Source organism: Podarcis pityusensis (assembly GCF_964106645.2).
Source record: "Podarcis pityusensis genome assembly, chromosome: 8".
Lineage (NCBI taxonomy): Eukaryota > Metazoa > Chordata > Lepidosauria > Squamata > Lacertidae > Podarcis > Podarcis pityusensis.
Window position 1 is genome coordinate 70,469,515 of NC_138033.1, and position 16,553 is coordinate 70,486,067.

At 46.2% G+C, this 16,553-nt stretch overlaps 1 protein-coding gene and 1 long non-coding RNA gene across 4 annotated transcripts in view; one reads left to right on the top strand and one right to left on the bottom strand.

Moving 5' to 3' along the window:
* Nucleotides 1–9,926: 9,926 nt before the first annotated feature.
* On the bottom strand, nt 9,927–11,347 carry LOC308482820. Its single transcript, XR_013989422.1, has 2 exons — nt 11,228–11,347; nt 9,927–10,669 (listed from the first exon to the last, which is right to left on the bottom strand). It is a non-coding gene; the product is annotated as an uncharacterized lncRNA (long non-coding RNA).
* NADK (NAD kinase) overlaps nt 11,311–16,553 on the top strand; it is a 52,970-nt gene continuing 47,727 nt past the window's right edge. The window contains exon 1 of one of the 3 annotated variants that reach the window (XM_081016180.1): nt 11,311–11,443. Coding sequence is in view for 2 of the 3 variants with exons in the window: in XM_081016178.1 (XP_080872304.1) it covers nt 11,673–11,690 (18 nt within the window). In the remaining variant the exon portion in view is untranslated. Of the gene's footprint in view, nt 11,444–11,551; nt 11,575–11,654; nt 11,691–16,553 lie in introns of those variants that run through there. The other 2 variants (XM_081016179.1, XM_081016178.1) reach the window with 2 other exon arrangements.

Sequence of the window (16,553 nt, forward strand, 5' to 3'; positions counted from 1 at the left end):
CAAATTTAGTTGCTATTTTCCAGTTGGTTGGTTTCCTCCCCAGCCCCCAACCCGCAGAGAAATCAATCCTTCTGGAAACCAATTAAAGCACCATAGTGAACTTGGAGACAAGTTCGAATAAGAAAACACGTAACTCCATATTAAAGAGGGATGACTCAGACTAGCAAAACACCAGCCACACGCAGCACCTCCCCCCTCCCTCTTCTTGCCCTCTTGAATGTTTTGCTGCTGAGTTTTGGGTTTTGATTTCCCATGAGAGACAACAAGCAACCTCCTGCCCCCTCCTGAAAAACCTCACGAGAAGCTGCAGAGGTTGGATTGAGCATCCTGCTCCTTGAAGTATCTCCCGGAGACCTACTTTATTAATACCAGACTGGGCAAAGGAAAGGGCATCTGAAAGGTATGGTCAATGCAGGTTGTGTGATGAACGTTCAAGGGTTGCATCAAACTAACTTGGGGCTGCAGCTCAGTGGTGGGATATCTGCTTTTCATGCAGGAAAACCCCAGGTTTCAAACCTGGGAACATTCCCTGTCTAAAACCCTGGAATATTGCCACCGGTCAGTGTAGACAATGCTGTGCTAGATGCCCTAATGACTCAGTACACTGGCAGCTTCCTCTGTTCCTAACTTCTACTTACAGTAGCAGACCCACTGAAATCAATGGACATAAGTTAGCTATGCCCATTAATTTCAATGTGCTTATTTTGAGTACAACTAGCTTTAGAAGCAACTAGCATTAGAAACAACCCTCGCTGCTTAACTATGTTTTTATTTCTTCTGGTTTGTTTCCTGAAAGTTGAGGAAAGAAAAAAATTTTTTTTTAAACACTCTGTAAAAGCCCCGTTAATAAGCCTGTTAGTTACCCAGTGGGGAGCCTGATTCCAGTAGTTGAGCTTAAGCAGACAACACAGTCCCTGCAACTATAATAGCTTTATGTGTGTTGCAGGTTTGATAAAATAGTGCATGGCTGTAGCTCGGAGGCAGAACATTTGCTTTGTATGCAGAAGGTCTCGGGTTCAATCCCTGGCATCTCCAGGTAGGGCTGGCAAAGGCTTAATGTGTGTAATCCTAGAGAGCTGCTGCCAGTCAGTGTAGACATTACTCAGCTCAGATGGACCAAAGGACCTGACTCAGGAGTTTGGCAGGCCAGGCCAAAGCACAAATCAAGAGCTGAAAAAGGAAGGAGGGGCTGGCATCTCAGTAAGTGGGTTTGGAGAGGGCACAAACCATATAGAGGCTGGACTCTGCTGCAAAGATGCTTAATTAAACCTGAGAAGGCAAGACGGAGCCAGACTTCGCTCCTTTTGAGTGGGATGGAGAGGATTCTCCCAGGAGCAGCTACCAGCCACTGCTTGGCCGCAAGCTGAGGTTTCCAACTCCGTCAGAATCAATGGGCATCAAAAGCATTGCTGGCAGCTGCTCTCGATACGTTATTTAGGGTCTCTTTTGTGCTTGAATGGCTAGGCAGCCCCGACTCCTAAACAGCAGTTAAAAGGTCAGGTCGTTTCTCCTGGAGGACGGGGAAGAATAGTGTTGGCCTAGTTTTTGCACCACACTTTGGGGGGATGATGCTTCCACAGCAGTTTACAAAGATAGGTCATAGATGTACAAGCAGGGCCTGCCTGCAAAGTGGAGTATTCCTGTTCAGCTAGCCATGCCCCTCTTCCAGGACACTCCATTACATTTTCCTCTCCCTAGTTTCCCATCATTGACACACCCTAAACAGATGTTCAGCATGTCATGGTCACTAAGCGTTCTCAGCTGACTGTTTTGGGTTGTATATTCATTTCCTTCCCTCTTTGGTCCTTTCCTTATTTTCTCCTTACTTACTTCTGCAAACCTTAGGGTTCCCCCAAGCAGTGAAACCCCCCTCATTTTTTACTAGTCCCATTTCGGTGACATAACTACAGTGGTACCTCGCAAGACGAATGCCTCGCAAGACTGAAAACTCGCAAAACGAAAGGGTTTTTGGTTTTTTGAGTTGCTTCGCAAGACGATTTTCCCTATGGGCTTGCTTCGCAAGACGGAAACGTCTTGCAAGTTTGTTTCCTTTTTCTTAAAACCGTTAATACAGTTGCGACTTGACTTCGAGGAGCAACTCATAGCACGCGGCGTGGTAGCCTTTTTTGAGGTTTTTGAAGACTTTGGTGATTTTTGAAGCTTTTCCAAAACTTTTCCGACACCATGCTTCGCAAGACGAAAAAAACCGCAAGACGAAAAAACTCGCGGAACGAATTAATTTCGTCTTGCGAGGCACCACTGTATTGCAATTCAATACCCCCCATTTGCCATTTTGATGGTGCTGATTATATTGATGAAATATTTATAATGCATTAGTCTGCTGAATTGTTTAATACTGATACTGATTATTTAGTATTACTTGGTCTTACAAGCTTGTTTTGAATAGTTTTTGAGTTGTGATTTGTGGCTTCCACTAAATTGTTGTGCATTGAATTTCTGCATTGGTGCTATTTTGCACCTTAAGAAAATGGAAACTGAGCATTTTACACAGACACATAAAAAAAGAAAGAGAGAGAGAGAGTCTGATGAACCCCTTCTGCAGAAACCACCTTCTTGACTGTTGGACCCACTACAGTTATACCTCTTGTTGCGTTTGCTTCACGTTGCGGCTTTTCGGGTTGCGAACGCGGCAAACCCGGAAGTGTATACTTCCGGGTTTCGCCGCACGTACAGAAGTGTTCTGCACGCTTCGTGCATGTGCAGAAGTGTTCTGTGTGCTTTGCACATGCGCAGAAGCGATCTATCGTGCTTGCGCAGAAGCGCCACTCTAGTGCAGACTTTTCGGGAACGGATTGTGTCCGCAGCTAGAGGTACCACTGTATTGGTCTCATCTGCTCAATATGCCAGATCCTGTCTTTGCACGCAGGGGAAGTCCCTAACTCACCAAGGGTTTGAGACCCATCAGCTACCCACAGCTGGTTTAGCCAGCCAGTTGAAGCTGTTCTCAGGGTGTGGCTGCTGTCGCATGCCGACAGCTTTTTGGAGCCACAGGTGAGAGCTGAGTGCAGGGTGGGGACCAAAGGTGGACAAACAACCCCAGAAACAGCATAACATGTCTCCCACCAGAAGGTGTTAGCCATCCCCTAACACCCCAGGTACCACACACACACACACAGGCATTTATTTATTTTACTATGCACGGGTTCAAAGGAGATTACATGATTCTTCACCTGCCCTTTAAAGCTCCACCCTACTCTTCCCCTCTAAGGAAGAAATAGAAAGATGCCTTATACAGAATCCCACCACTGGTCCACCTAGCTCATTACTGTATTATTGTTGCAGAGGTTCTTAAGCAGCGGTGGGGGAAGCTTTTTTGTCCAAGGGCCTATTTCCCTTCTTGGCAACCTTCTGAGGGCCACTTGCCAGTGACCGGGGAGACTAGAGGCAAAAGTAGGTGGAGCAATGAGTTGAATGTGTGCTCATCTGGCGGGACAAATGTCCCCCCCCCCCGCTCTATGACGCTCGCATGTGACAAGGCAAGGGCTGCTCTGCTACCCCTGCAATCTGCACTGCTGATACGCTCTCTTATTCATACTGCAGAGATCCTGCATGAGCAGCATGGGAGGGTGGGTGGCAGGGAGGAGCTGCCTCTGGCTGTAAATAGCAATGATGTGGAACTTGTGCCACTGGGCTCCGTGTTGTGGGTGGGGATCAAAGGCAAAACAGCAGCTGCTTCTGCCACCTGCTGCCCAGTTGGAGTATAGCAGTTGTCTTTTCTCTCTTTTTAAAAAGAAAGGATAGCTCCTCAGATAAAGATGAATTTGATGTTGTTGTATGACTCTCTGTTGGCTTCCCAGAGGAATCTGGTTGGCGACTGTGGAAAAAACAGTGCTGGACTAGATGGATCTTCTTATGTTTTAAATAAGAACATAAGATGCTCCAAAACATTGATTACGCTGCAATCCTAACCCCACTTTCCTGGGGAGTATGCCTCAGGGAAACTCGGATAGTATTTACTTCTGGTTAGGGTTGTGGGAACAGTCTGCACCACACATTTAAAGCACATTCAGTGCACATTTAAAGTGCGTGACTTTCCCCCAAAGAGTCTGGGGAACTATAGTGTACTGAGTGGAGGGAATTGTAGCTCTGTGGGACAAGGGGCAGGACTGAAGTTCCAAGGATTTTGGGGGGAGAGGGAAGCAAGGTGCTTTAAATGTGTGTTGGACGTCTTTATGGCATAAGCTGCCAAAAGATTCTAGCTTGCTTTTACAGTGGTACCTCAGGTTACATACGCTTCAGGTTACAAACGCTTCAGTTTACAGACTCCGCTAACCCAGAAATATTACCTCGGATTAAGAACTTTGCTTCAGAATGAGAACAGAAATTGTGCGGCCGGCGGCACAGCAGCAGTGGGAGGCCCCATTAGCTAAAGTGGTGCTTCAGGTTAAGAACAGTTTCAGATTAAGAACAGACCTCCAGAACAAATTAAATTCTTAACCCGAGGTACCACTGTACTACAAAAGACAGGTGAGGTTACGATTGCTCCCTTTTCCCACTAGGGGGTGCCGCTGCATAGTATTTCTTAACAGTATGCCAGTATTTGGGATCTTCACGGGTGGCACTTGTGAAACAATTTTGTATTTTTCTTCCAACGTTTCCCCCATCTCCAGAACAAAACAATCTCTACTCTGGGTCACTGAGGGGATTATACACACATGAAGGTGATAGATAGTTGATGAAAGACCCTGAGTGAGAAGAAGAGAAGGGAAGAACTCCAAGGCTGGGAGATTGGAAAGAAGGAAGGGAAACTCCCAGGTGAGAACTAGGAGGGTTCACCCCTTTCTGTGTGAGGCAAGGGTTAAGATCTACATTTGAGAGAGGGCTTTGCATTTTCCCCTTCCCCTTTTCCTTCCTTCCTTCCTTCCTTCCTTCCTTCCTTCCTTCCTTCCTTCCTTCTAGTTTGTTTTTTATTGTACTGTATCATGAAAAAGCTTTTTAAAAAATTATTGAGGAGGGAGGACTAGGCACCCTGATTAGTCATTTTATCTGGGGTATTTTATCTAAACTCATGGGCAGGGCTAAGTCAAAGCGCCTAATCCTTTTTTCTTGACTCTACTTAGCAGCAAGGATTTTGAACAAAGCCTTTCCTGCTTCTTTTAGAAACCAGGAGGCAGTAAAGGAAAGGTAAGAAGTTTGATTATATTTTTCTTTCTTTTGGACGCTTCCCCCACCCCTTTTGTTTTTTGGTCACCCTCCAAACCGGGGAGAAGCAGCTTTTTTTCTTATTTGGGTAGGATTTCTAACGCATCTGTGATCTCGACCACCTGGACCTGGCAGGTATAAAAATAGGTATAAATGAAAAGAATATTAATCTGTGAGGAGAGAGGCGATGAAAGGGGAGAGACAATGAAAGCGAAGCTATTGATGTTCAGTACATTTGCAGCCTCTCAAATATCTGTTTCTGATAGATGGCAGATGAAAAGAGCGTCATTTAGCATAAATACAAGGGAAATAGAATTTAACCCAGTTTTCTAGGATCCAGCAAAAAGCAGGACTCTTTCTCTTTTAAAGCATGATTTGTCCTCCCCCCCCCCCCCCCAAGTTTCAACCCTCATTTCAAGGAATGAGCCCCTTTGGAGAATGGGTGGGATATCCTTTATAAATTGCTGGAGTGAATATTCTCCAGGTACTTGTGGAAATGGGAGCAGGGAAGGACTGCAACGGTGGCCAAGCATCTGCTTTGCATGCAGAAGGTGCCAGGTTCAATCCCTGGCATCTCCAGGTTGGTCTGGTAATGTCCCCCTGCCTGAACCCCGGGTGAGCCGCTGTGAGTTAATGTAGACAATACTGAGCTAGATGAATCAATGGTTTGAATCAGTATACAAAAGCTTCCTATGTTCCTAAAGGCAGTATATAGATACAGTGGTACCTCAGGTTACATACGCTTCAGGTTACATACACTTCAGGTTACAGACTCCGCTAACCCAGAAATAGTACCTCGGGTTAAGAACTTTGCTTCAGGATGAGAACAGAAATCGTGCTCTGGCGGCGCGGCGGCAGAAGGAGGCCCCATTAGCTAAAGTGGTGCTTCAGGTTAAGATGAGTTTCAGGTTAAGAACAGACCTCCAGAATGAATTAAGTGCTTAACCCGAGGTACCAATGTACACACACTAAATAAAGGTTTAATCCCCCTTGAAAGCTGTCAGCGTGTCTTGTGAGAAGTATCATTTTCATTATGCGTTGTGTGAGAAGTGCTTCCTTTTTTTGAGAGTCCTGAACTTTTTTATCGGCCTAATTTGGTCTCCCTGCCCTGTATTATGAACAAGGTTTAACAGTGACAGTCTATGAAAAGTGGCTTTCTGATAGGACTATTACGGGAGACACCCTGACCTTTTCCCCTTACGGCTTCCTACGAGATTTGTCCGACCACCAAATCTTGGCTTAAACTGCCCCTAAGAATGTTTACTTCAGATTAAATCCCTTCTTAATTTGGCTCCGATGTTCTTGCCGGTCTTATGAAATAAGTGCAACTGGTATGGAATGAAGCGTTGTTTCTGTTTTCAGAAAGGTTGCACTAAACCTGTCTGCCATAACTGCATTTAATCCTTTTTAAAATAATAATAATATGCAAATATCACAGAATGAAAAGAAATGTCGGCTACCATTAACAGTAAAAATAATCCATCAATCCTAATTTAAACCTATCTATTAATCAAAGCAGTTCATTTTCCCCAATTAGATATCCAAACAAAATCACAGGAAGGGCCGTAAGACTGCTGCGTAATGGTGGTTGGGTTTTAACCTTCCAGCGTAGAAGCACAAGGCTCTTTGCAACCATAAAGCAATTGCAAGGTCCTCTTTTGTTGCCTGTCTGCTTGTCCCCACGTATCACGGGGATGTGTGAACATCCACAAACCTCAAGGATTTTTTTCCAAAACAAAGTTAATATGAACAACTGGAGCTGACCAAAAAGAAGATGTCACAGGACACATCCACAGCATATGCCTCAAAGAGGCACTGCATCACCAGCACTTATCGGAAGATGAGATAAATAAGCACATAATAATTGCCTTGCTTGATCAAGCCAGTGGTCCATCTGCAGATGGCAGATGAAAACAGCATCATTTAGCATAAATACAAGGGAAATAGAATTCAACCCATTTTTCTAGGATCCAGCAAAAAGCAGGATGGCTGTGCAGTGGTAATGCTTCTGGGTACCAGTTGCTGCACGGGACGCGGGTGACGCTGTGGGTTAAACCACAGAGTCTAGGACTTGCCGATCAGAAGGTCGGCGGTTCGAATCCCCGCGACGGGGTGAGCTCCCGTTGCTTGGTCCCTGCTCCTGCCAACCTAGCAGTTCGAAAGCACGTCAAAGTGCAAGTAGAATAAATAGGTACCGCTCCGGCGGGAAGGTAAATGGCGTTTCCGTGCGCTGCTCTGGTTCACCAGAAGCAGCTTAGTCATGCTGGCCACATGACCTGGAAGCTGTCTGCGGACAAATGCCGGCTCCCTCAGCCAATGAAAGCAAGATGAGCGCCGCAACCCCAGAGTCGGTCACGACTGGACCGAAAGGTCAGGGGTCCCTTTATATTTTTACCAGTTGCTGGAGGCAAGAGAGCTCCTGTGCTCAGGTCCTACTTGTGGGTTTCCTACCAGCCACTGACCTGGTATCAACTGCAGCTCTACACTGGGTAGTTGAGTATAGCGGCACTGGAATTCCCCACAATGCCTCAGAGTGATGTCTGGGCATTGTGGGAAATAAATGTGGCAGCTCAGAATCTGGGACATACATATTTTTGACGAGTGGACCAAGGCAGTTATCATCAGTGGGTTCTTCTGGGCTCCAGCAAATGCCCAGGGATGCCATGTGCCAGCCCTTCTCTGGGGCACAACCAGTACCACTTAATTATTATTGCCTCGAGGTTCAGGACTAGCACTTAACCACTCATGCTCCAGAAAGTAAGCAAGCGTCCCAAAGTTCATTACCAAGGTCATATCCTTTGGAGGTGGCTACAGAACCATTGAGCTCTCTAAAAATAGTGTGCTTGTCCGTTGAGCCACTGTGCCTAATCGCCATCAATTAGGATAAGTGTTCATCAAACGCAGGAGGTCATCAACGCAGCGGGTCATCTGGTGGTCCTTGTACAGGTAATAAGTGCATTGCACTAGAACTGCATCTCTCCTTGTTTGGGGGAAGGGGGGAGGCATCCTTTCCGTAAAAGCAGTAGATGTCCTAAAGAAACTGGCTATGTAAAAATGTTTCCTCTTAGCAGCTGTGAAACTGACCTTGTTGCTTGCTGGAAAGAGAAGGGCAGGAGCGTGAATCACAATTATTTTTCTAGGATGAGGAATTTCCATTAGGCCTATTTAAATAAAATGAAAGATGCTTCATGAAGAGCTAGTACAAAGCATCTGGGAGTCTTGATGCAGAAAAAAAACACAGGCAGCTGCCTTATACTGAGTCAAACCATTGGCTCATCTAACTCAGTACTGTCGACACTAACTGGCAGCAGCTCTCCAGAATTTCAGGCAGGGGACTGAGATGCTGGGGACTGAACTTGGGACATTCTGCATGCAATTTACAGGCCTTCTTCAATTCAAATGGTCCCCACCCCCACCTCCTTCATGTTCATTGACACAAGGCAAAATTGACCAGGACATTATCCTGTGTACAAGCCTACTTGAAATGAATGGGGTTTCATTTCTATGTTTGTTCCAACCAGGCTTGCACAGAACAACAGGAGTCTCCTGCTGGATTATAATGCAAAAGCCAGGACAGTCAGTAGCTCATCACGCTTCCCAAAATCTAAAGCAGCTACCTCATGACATGGCCCACCTCTGGCTTTGTTGACTTGTTTTCAGTCGAATTTTTGAAATTCCAGCCAACTCTTGCGACAGGGAAATAGCACCGGATGTTACACTAATGCAGCCTTCAGCAACCGGGTGCCCTCTAGTTGCTTTGACTACAACCCCATCAGTTGAGGCTGCAAGTGGCTTTAGGCAAGATGGCCTCCCTAGGTCTCAAGCCCCCATCAGAAGTACTGTTAATATAAAAATGCTTTGCTTTCAGTTGGGATTTCCCCTTTAAAAAGCCCTCTCTTGCAAACAGGCTATCCGCATTTCTGGGTTAGTGTTATCCCCCACACCCAACTTCCTCATTCAGATTCCTCCAAGCTGGTGCAATAGGAGCATGAGGAAACTCTTGACGGAACACAAATACACTCTCCTCCCTCAGGCACCTTGCTCAAAGATACTGGTACTCTGAGCTGGAATGACTCCTTAAATGTCAAATATCACCCTAACCCTAAATAAATCTTCCTAAAGGTTAGGTTTTTGGAAGAGTGGGCTAGTTTAAATCGAACACCCCTCCTTCTGTGCCATTTTCTGGATTTTTACCTTCCCAGACACCTGTTATTAGCCACAGAGTATGTGGGGGTGGGAGGTATTTGATTGGGAGAACAATGCAAAGGCTCAGTCACCCCCTTCTTCAGCACCACATTCCTCTAACGGAAATGAAGAGCCCTCTACATCTGCTTTAAACTCTGGTTTTTTAAAAACACTATGCACCTCCCCTTCCCCATAGAATTGTAGAGTTGGAAGGGACCACAAGGACCATCGAGTCCACTCCTGTGCAATGTATGAATTTTCTTGCCCAACGTGGGATTGCTGACTGAGCTATCCATCATGGGCATAAAGGTAGGTAGCTGAGGCTGAAAATATAATGACTGGTCCATTGCCACTCAGTGAGCTTCTGATGCGAGTTAAAACCGGAGTCTTCCCAGTTCTAGTCCAGTACTCTTTAACAAACACACAAACACACAGGCTCTAGTTAGTTCGAATCCTTTCACAGCACAGACACTTTTTCTACCTTGCCTTGTTTTTTTTAAAAAAGAATCCCTCCATGCTGCTTCCCAGTCTTGATCTCATTCTAATAAACATTTCCAAGTTCCATATGCACTACCATATTGTGCTTATCTAAATGTGCATTTATTTGAAACATTTTATACTGTCCTTCATTTAAAAGGGGGGGAAAACAAGCTCCAGGGTGGTTTGCAACACATAACAATAAAGCAGTCCATCCAGTATCCAATATCCAGTATCCAATAAAAACAGTAAAAACAAACAGTAAGGAATCACAGTAGCAAGATGACACTTAGCTACTGTATGACAATTCTAGCTGTTATGGATGAAGCAGTGCTGAGGAAGCTCCCTGGGCCCTGATTCTGTGTGCAAGTCATGCCTACTCGCTGGTATCCTCCTCCTCATAAACTTCAAAGGTATGATCCTGGGCTGCTTTAGTGGGATGGAAGAGATTTACTCTGCATAAGCTCGGGAGCTCTCTTGTCTCCATTCTTCCATGTTACACTTCGTCAGAAGCCCGAATCCTGAATTGCGCCAAGTGCACAAAATCTTTATTCCAAATTAAACTGCCATATCGCTTAAAAGGTGACACAAGACCGTCTTTTGTTTGTTCCACAGCCCACCTCAGGTTTTGAAAGAGAGATGTGGGCCGTGAGACTTCTGCAGAACAAAAGGGAAACCACGTTGTATCTGAACTTCTGCAGAGCGCCTTCTTGTCAAAGCTGCGCGCAGCGGGGCCACTGGCACGCACTGCGCACGCGCGCTGAGGTTGCTCGGCCTCGCTCTATTTTCCAGCGGGCCTCTTTTTGTGCGTGCGCAGAAGCTCTTACTTGAGCTGCTTTCTCTTCTGAGGGATAGAGAAAGAAAAGGGTAGAGTGGCCTGGATACGGAGTTTCTGGGTTGCTGGAAATATAACACCACGCTGTGCCACTTGCGGTGTTATATTTGAGGGGCCCACCTTATTTCCGTAATCTTAAGCTTGTTTTAAACTTTTTCTTAGTATTGTGTAATTACTGCGTTTTAATATCAGCGTTGTGTTTTAAATTGTTGCAGTCCGTCCTGGGACCTTAGGGTGAAGAGCGAGTAATAAACTGTAACGATAATAATAATGGTCATCACAACGCCTACGTTAAAATTCTGGGGTTCTTCCTTAATTTATATGGGAGTCTACAGAACCCGGAAACTAACACTGCGCGCCGTTCTACCCTTTTCCTAAGTCTGCGGGCCCAAGTCCACAGAAGCGCCCGCCACAAACACAAGCCGCGCATGCTCTCCTCACGGACCGAATCCCTTCCCTCAAGCCCCTCCGGGCTCGCTTGGCCTTGGCCTCTTCGCCGAAGGGGCGCATGCGTAATAGCGCTCTCCTCGCTCCCAGTCCCGCTCCTCCCTCTTTACCAGGTTTTACCTCCCTGAGGGGAAGGAAGGAGGGACGGGCCGAGGAGGATGGAGGAGGTGCCTGGCGGGGGTTGCCGCTGCCGCCGTCGTTGCCGCTCTTGGCCGCGCTCGCTGGGCCGGAGGAGTTGCCGGCCGGCGGCAGGCCTCTGAGGCCGGGGAGCGGGGGTTGGCCTCGCGCACCTGAGGAGGAGGCGGAGGCGGGGCCGCTTGGCGCGCGAGTGAGAAAGTGAGTGACGCGAGGCGGAGGGGGCGGGGCCGGAGGGCAGGGTTCGGAGGAGGAGGGGGCGCCCCACTCGAGAGGGGGGCCGGGGGGAGCTCTGTGAGGAAGGTGCAAGAGGAGGGGAAGGGGGCATGGAGGTGAGGCAAGAAAGGCAGGAGGAGAAGGGGAGGGGCCGGCGCAGGCAGAAATGGGGCTGTGGGGCAGGAGGGGCTGGAGAGTGAGAAAGGAAAGCGGCATGGGGCAGGAGGGGCTGGTGAGTGTGCGGGATATGGGGCAGGAGTGGGTGGGATGTGTGGGGCAGGAGAGACTGGTTAGTCTGGGAGGATATGGAGCAGGAGGAGTGGGGTGGGGGTGTATGGGGTAGGAGCGGGTAGTGAGTGGGAGTATGGGGCAGGAGAGGCTGGTTAGTCTGGGAGGATATGGAGCAGGAGGAGTGGGGTGGGGGGTATGGGGTAGGAGCGGGTAGTGAGTGGGAGTATGGGGCAGGAGAGGCTGGTTAGTCTGGGAAGATATGGGGCTGGATGGGTGGGGTGGTGGTGTAGGGCAGGAGGGTCTGGTGAGTGAGAAAGTAAACGACAGGAGGCACTGGTGAGCGTGTGGGGATATGGGGCAGGTGGGGGTGGGGGCGTTATGAGGCAGGAGGGGCTGGTGAATGTGGGAGTGTGGGGCAGGATGAGTGTGGGGTGTTGGGGGTATGGGGCAGGAGGGGGTCGGATGTGGGGAGTATGGGGCAGGAGGGGTTGGTGAGTGTAGCAGGGGTATAGGGCTGGAGGAGTGAGGAGCTAGTGAGCGAGAGAAAGGAAAATGGAAGTATGGGGCAGGAGAGTGGGGGTGAATTAGGAGGGGGTGAGAGGAAAGGTGGCAGGGTGTGAGAGAAGTGGGTGTATGGGGCAAGAGGGGGCAGGCATGAAGAAAAGGCATGGGGTTGGTGAGAGATAGAATGGGGGTACAGTATGGGGCTGGAAGACCATGAGGGGTTAGGAGGGGGAAACGAGATAAGCAACAAATGATGAACACTGACAGGGAGTATGACAGAATAAGGAGAAAAAGAGAATGGGGAGAGATCTTACACCACAGGGTATGTGGGTGCAGGTGGGAACTTCTAGAGAGTTTGGGATGGGGATTTGAAGATGGAGTGGAGCTGAGGGGTGAGCTTGGATGTTGAAGAAACTTGAGTTTTATCTAAATTTAACTTTTGGCACTATTGGGTGGATTTTTCATTGTTACATAAATCAAGAGAAGTGGAAAAGAGCCACACAACTGTATTTAACTGTGTTTTCTAGTCAGCTCAGTTTCTTTTCCCAACTTTTTGGCTCTTGATTTTTTTCCATTCCTGACATCTGTTGTCTGTGCCCATAGAGGGCTTGATAAGTTGAAAACTGCTTTCTTCTTGTCTGCAAAAGCAGTAGGGTCATGTGACAAAAAACATCAGTTTTTGTTGGTAAATGTCAGTTCAAAGATGGAAATTTGTCAGATTTTTTTTTTCATTTTGACAAGGGTGCAAGTTTTACAGAAAGGCAAAGTAAAAACGGTGTCAAATTATCAGCATTTCACAAGTGTTCAGACCTGTCCTGCTTGGTAATGGCATAATGTTGGTTGGTTGGTTGTATTAAATGTCTAAACAAACCCACAGCTGTATCCAAAATTCATTCTTGGCTTATTGCTCATGGTTTGTTTGGAGAAAACAAATCATGAGCCTAGGTGCGGACAAAACATGGTTAAATCAAACCATGGTTTAGCTTCTGGCAGTATGGTCATGATTTTCTCCCTGTGCACTAGCACGCTTGCTCATTCATGGTAAGCCATGGTTTGTTTTTGCGTTACAAGCAAACTGGGTTGGTGACTCTTTTCAGACATTAAGCCAAACCATAGTTAAGGAAGCTTAGTAATGGTTTGGCATGGTGTCTGCACAGGCAAACATTGTTTGTGATCAGATAGTAAACCAGAATTGAAAACCATGGTTTGTGCTAGGTTTGTGTGGTTACTCCTTTGATAAGACATACTTACAGCCATAGCTCTGCTTGTGGAGCAAACTGAATTTATTTCAAGGCTTGCCTGTTGGGCAGTACAAACCATGGTTTTGCCTGCATACTGCTCATTTGATTTTCATCCTCTCTCCACTCCTTCTATTGTACAACTAACTCCAGACATAGCACTTTGACTATAACTAGTTTGCCAATTCAGACATTACATCAAACCATTGTTAGCAAAACTATTCTAACTCTATAAATTATATCCATTTCAAACCAAGATGTGATAAGATGTTCAAACAGAGCCATTGACTTGCTTTTGAGATCACTAAGTGAACTTTGGGAGTCACACTTCATCTTGAAATAGGAGAACCAACCCTTTTTTCCTTTGCACCATTCTGGCTTCTAAAGTTTGCAAAACGTCAGTGGTTACATGACTTTAGAAGCCCTGATGCTCTAAGACAACAATACTGGAATACATTTTGGGAAGTTACTTAATTTGAGGAAGGGCAGCCTGAAACCTTGGTCTTGTGTTTTCTGGACTATTGACAGCATTGTTTCCTGTTTCTTATCTCTTATGTAAGAGTTCAGTAAACTGGCAGCAGGAACAGGAAATTCTGAGTCTGCAATGCATTCAGAAAAATTGTTTCTGTCGTGCATTTGGAATGTACAAATAGCATGGTCCAGCAAATCCAAAACTTTACTTTAGTTCTTCAAGACCAGCAGTGGTGTCTGGTGCCCATTGGGTCTGGTAGGGCAGTAGCCAAGGAGACCAACAGTAGGTGGCGCTGGAGTTGATGGCAGGCAGAACCACCGCCTGACTGATTGTAAGAAGACAGGCAGGTGAGGACTGGCTGAGGGCAGATTGAGGTTGGTGAGGCAGTGCCCCATTTGCCCTCATGGAGCAGCCTCCCCTGAGGACCTGAGATCAAGTTCTGCCTTTACTGAAATGTTACAGGGTGACCTCAATGTTGTGTTTATTTCAGCTCGCTCTCAGTGTAAGGTCAAATGTAGTGAAGTCTTGAAAGTGTGGTTTAAGCTAAATTACTGTGATAGAGAGACAAGGAAAGAATAAAATTAAAAAGTGTATTTTAGCTAGCATTCTCATATTCTGTGTGCTGAAAAGGGAAAATGTTTGGGTTCCTGAGAAGTAGTGTGTTAACTACTGAATAAAGCATTTTATTTGCAAAAAGGGAGACTAAGAGCGAGATAAAGCGCTTTCTTGTTCTGCTTTCTGAATGCCCCACTGTCCTCTTGTGTTATATGAGTTATGGTGAGTTCTTAATTGTGTAATGTATAGGCCGACGTCGTACAGGGTAATCTAGTTCTTCTGGCCAATTAATGATGGCATGAGCAAATGGCTGTCAGAAATATTTTGAACCCTCTATGTGGTGCCATAGTATATCATGTGACCTCCACTCCGCAGGCACAACCTGAACATTTTTGCTCATCAAGTGAAATTACTGAGGGAGAAAAATGACCTATTTCTTAACACTTCTATATTTATTGTATTTCTATCACACCTTACCTTCAAGGAACTCAGGGTGGCCCAAATAATTCTTCTCTCCCTCTCCCTTTTACCCTCACAGGAACTCTGTGAGTTAAGTTAGGCTAAGGAAGACACAATGACTGACCTTAGGTCACTTCAGTGAGCTTTGAGACTCAGTGGGGATTTGAATGCAAGACTTTCTGAGTATAGTCTTATACTCTAACCCAGATGTTGGGAACATTTGGCCCTCCAGACATTGCTCCCATCAGCCCCACCATACATGGTACTTGTAGTTCATCAACATATGGGTTTCCTTAATGGCTCACTTTATTGTTCTTCCAGGCAGCACCTGTTTGTTTTCTCCCCCCTGGGTTTTTATTTGCTATTCTATAAAGCATTCTGTAGAGTGAAGTTTCTGCATAAAGTTTCTTTTAGTAGGGTAGGAAGCCCTCTTTCTTCTACAAATTCCTGTAGAACAGTAAAATAAGCCCTCTTTAGGTTGTTGGTCCTACAAACTTCTGTACAAATTGCACTTGGCAAAGAACTGTCAATGCCTGCATTCTTGTCCTTTGTTTACAAAGTGGTATGACCCCCTTATAGCATCAGGGAGCTAGTCTACCTGACTGCAGCATCGCCCCTGTGCTTCTGCAGTCCTCCTGCGTAATGCAATAGTGGGTTGAAGACCAGTCTGAAAGTTGGCTAGGCTCCATATAGTGATATACAGTGGTACCTCAGGTTGCATACGCTTCAGGTTACATACACTTCAGGTTACAGACTCCGCTAACCCAGAAATAGTACCTCAGGTTAAGAATTTTGCTTAAGGTTGAGAACAGAAATCATGCTCTGGCGGCGCGGCGGCAGTAGGAGGCCCCATTAGCTAAAGTGGTGCTTCAGGTTAAGAACAGTTTCAGGTTAAGTACAGACCTCTGGAACTAATTAAGTACTTAACCCGAGGTACTACTGTAATTCTGGCCACTTTTGTATGATGTCCTACCTGATCTGAAACTTTTCAAGGCTTTCCCCTCAGATGTTGCCTGCTCCTTGAACTTGGGAACCATCATGCAAAATTTTGTTATGGTATCCGCAGAAATGTCCAAACGCATAGTGAGCAACAACTTTCCAAAATACATTGCAGAAGTATGAAAAGCAGAATTTGGAGATGATCACCTCTCCACTTGAACATAAAGCCATTTCCAATATAAAGCCATCAGAGGACTACTTCATTAGGCTCTTTACTGGACAGGGATGAGGAACATCTGTGGCCCTCCAGATGTTGCTTGACTCCCAGCACCCATCAACTCCTGCCAGCATGCTCAGCAGTCAGGAATTATGGGAGTCATGGTTCAGTCACATCTGATCGGCGCCTGGTACACCAGAGTTTGTTTTTTGGCAGTCTCAGAAAAATTAACATGATACGCCTCTTTAAGGGACAAATAAAAAAGAAGTCTTTATTGACTTTGCAGCAGGGATGGCTGTCCTCAGCAGAACCCCCGGCAGGTGCTCTCTGAGTTAACACCATACCCTCCAACATTTCTCCAGTTAATATAGGGATGTCCCATTCCATAATGATAATTTTACTATTTATATCCCACACATCTTACTGGGTTGCCCCAGCAACTCTGGGCAGCTTCCAACATACATAAAAACATAATAAAAC